Source organism: Hippocampus comes, unplaced genomic scaffold, assembly GCF_001891065.2.
Source record: "Hippocampus comes isolate QL1 unplaced genomic scaffold, H_comes_QL1_v1.1 scaffold94, whole genome shotgun sequence".
Lineage (NCBI taxonomy): Eukaryota > Metazoa > Chordata > Actinopteri > Syngnathiformes > Syngnathidae > Hippocampus > Hippocampus comes.
In genome coordinates, this window is record NW_017806059.1 from 789819 (window position 1) to 792256 (window position 2438).

The 2438-nt window shown below is 40.5% G+C and overlaps 1 protein-coding gene across 2 annotated transcripts in view; it reads left to right on the top strand.

Annotated features, from left to right (window-relative positions):
- The window catches only part of macf1b (microtubule actin crosslinking factor 1b), a 33333-nt gene continuing 30895 nt past the window's right edge, over positions 1-2438 (top strand). The window contains exons 1-2 of one of the 2 annotated variants that reach the window (XM_019893039.1): positions 1-223; positions 322-380. Coding sequence is in view for 1 of the 2 variants with exons in the window: in XM_019893038.1 (XP_019748597.1) it covers positions 283-380 (98 nt within the window). In the remaining variant the exon portion in view is untranslated. Of the gene's footprint in view, positions 381-2438 lie in introns of both variants that reach the window. The other variant, XM_019893038.1, reaches the window with a different exon arrangement.

Sequence of the window (2438 nt, forward strand, 5' to 3'; positions counted from 1 at the left end):
ATTTTCTGAAATACTTGTAATTGTTAATGATTGTTAGTGTTAGTATTATGAACTTGCATATATGCATATTTTGCTCTCTGTGTATCAATATTAGCCTCCGATACCACTCGAGAGGACTTCAAGTAAAAGCAACGAGGAATTTTGGTCAATTAATTCTTCACATAACTTTCTTGAAACCTCAAGTTTGAATCATTCCATCTCAGAACTTTCTGCAAGCAGTGAGGTAAGCATTTAGACAACCGAATAGCATCAAGCCACTTATTCTTCATACACCGTGTGCATATGAAATGTACTACATGGATGCTTCATGTGTTGTTGCAGGATATAGGAGGTGATTTGTTTGAATCAACAACACCCACATCACAGGATCAGCAACACTGGTATGCTTAGAGCTGGGATGAATAAACACATGATGTAGACTTTCATGCATTGTTGAAGGACAAAACCTCGTAGTAATTAACTTTAAAGTAAACACACTACTCACAAAGGCATTCGGCTTTCGAGTGAAACTTAAAGATGAACCTAAAATACACTAGAGGGCGTGACGCGTGAATTTAATTTGACCTTTGCACATGTCCAAGAATTCCATGTATGATGACATTCATATATTTTTCCACAACTTGTACTCCAATAACGAGCTGATATGTCATGACAAATGCATTTCTTGATTCAATTCGATTTTATATTTAACCTTTGAGTCACCTTGGGACCACAAGTGGACCTTTTCTGCATTTTTATTTCCCCAATAGTCCACAGATCATTCAGTTTAAAGATTAAAAGGCTGAATTTTGGCCACGTAGTTTTTAACACACACACACACACACACACACACACACACACACACACACACACACACACACACACAACCCCATTGCTATAATACTCTTGCTAAAACTACTACTTGAGATAATAATGAATGTACAAGTGCATATTTATTGTTACATATTGCAATAATTATGATCACTACAACAAAAGCAGAGAAAAGCTGGTTTTGTGTCACATTACCAGACCTCAAACTGCATTGTGCGCTCATTATTCCGCACCCCAGGGAAACCTCTGTGCGTGTGTGCTTACATAGATGGCGCTATGTATGTGTACAGACTTCGTAAACTCATATTTTGATTTGAAGACAGGTGCTCTTGGTGTTCTCCAAAAATATTTTTATTAACTTCGCAGGAAAACAGAAAAGAGCATGTTCTATTTGGTCAGCTTGCTTAAATATGTTTATGTAAGTGAAGAAATGTGTGCTTATCAAAACAATGAGATCTGTATGGCATAATTGTCAGACGTAGTACCGTAGCATTGGAGATTTATAACATTCGGATACTATTTCTTTTGCTTTTGGTAAATTTATTTGGAACTTGGCTGAAGGGATACGAGTATGCTGTCGCCCCGTCTGGAACAACAACTTTTCTCTAACAGGTAACCGGAAAAAATGGCAGTGACATGACATTCTAGATCAGGGGTGGACAATCCCAGTCCTGGAGGGCCGCTATCGTGCATGTTTTCCATCTGTCCCTGTTGCAACACACCTGATTCAATTGTTCAGGCCTCGACAAAGCTTGCTGATGATCTGATCATTTGAATCAGGTGTGTTGGAGAAGGGACAGATGGAAAACATGCAGGATAGCGGCCCTCCGGGACTGGGATTGCCCACCCCTGTTCTAGATGCACTGCCCACTACATACAACACCGCCCCCTGCTGGACACTTCTTTTATGACCGCAATAAGTAAGGGCGGACATTATGATATGACATTAAACAATAATGAATCGCTATTTGCAGTAACAACTCCGCTACTTCATGTTGACATTTTTTTAATGTAATATTCTATCAGAATATTGCAGGAGATATTTGAAATATCTTTCCCAACCAAATGAGCAACAGTTTGGATAGACCAGACATGGGCAAACTACGGCCCGCGGGCCGGATCCGGCCCGTTGGTCTTTTTAATCTGGCCCGCCGAAGGTTGGTACAGTACACAATTAAGGTTCGATGTAAATTATTGCATTCATTTCATTCATTACACTTGTAATACAGGCATTTAAACGCCAGGTGGCGCAGTTACTTGAAGTCGCAGAGCACAAGGGGGGAGGGGGAGACGATACGGAAGCCCGGAGTAGCACTAACTCAAGTAAGTCGCGCTCGATACGACGAAATAGATTTATCCCCACCGCTATTTTCTGTCATTGGATCTAAAACGGCGACATGCAAGCGACTCTTTGTTGCAGTGAGTTTTACTGGAATTGCGAACATTTTTACATCCTATATTAGAGCATGGCATCCAAACAAAGAGGAGCGGTAATGGCCGCGGAAGAGAAAATGAAGTGTATCTCATTAAACAAAGTAGGTTACGAAGTACGAAACATTCAGGAGACGCTTGGAGTCTGGAAGACTCAAATCTACGAGACTTTGTAAAACGAGGAAGCGATTCTTGCT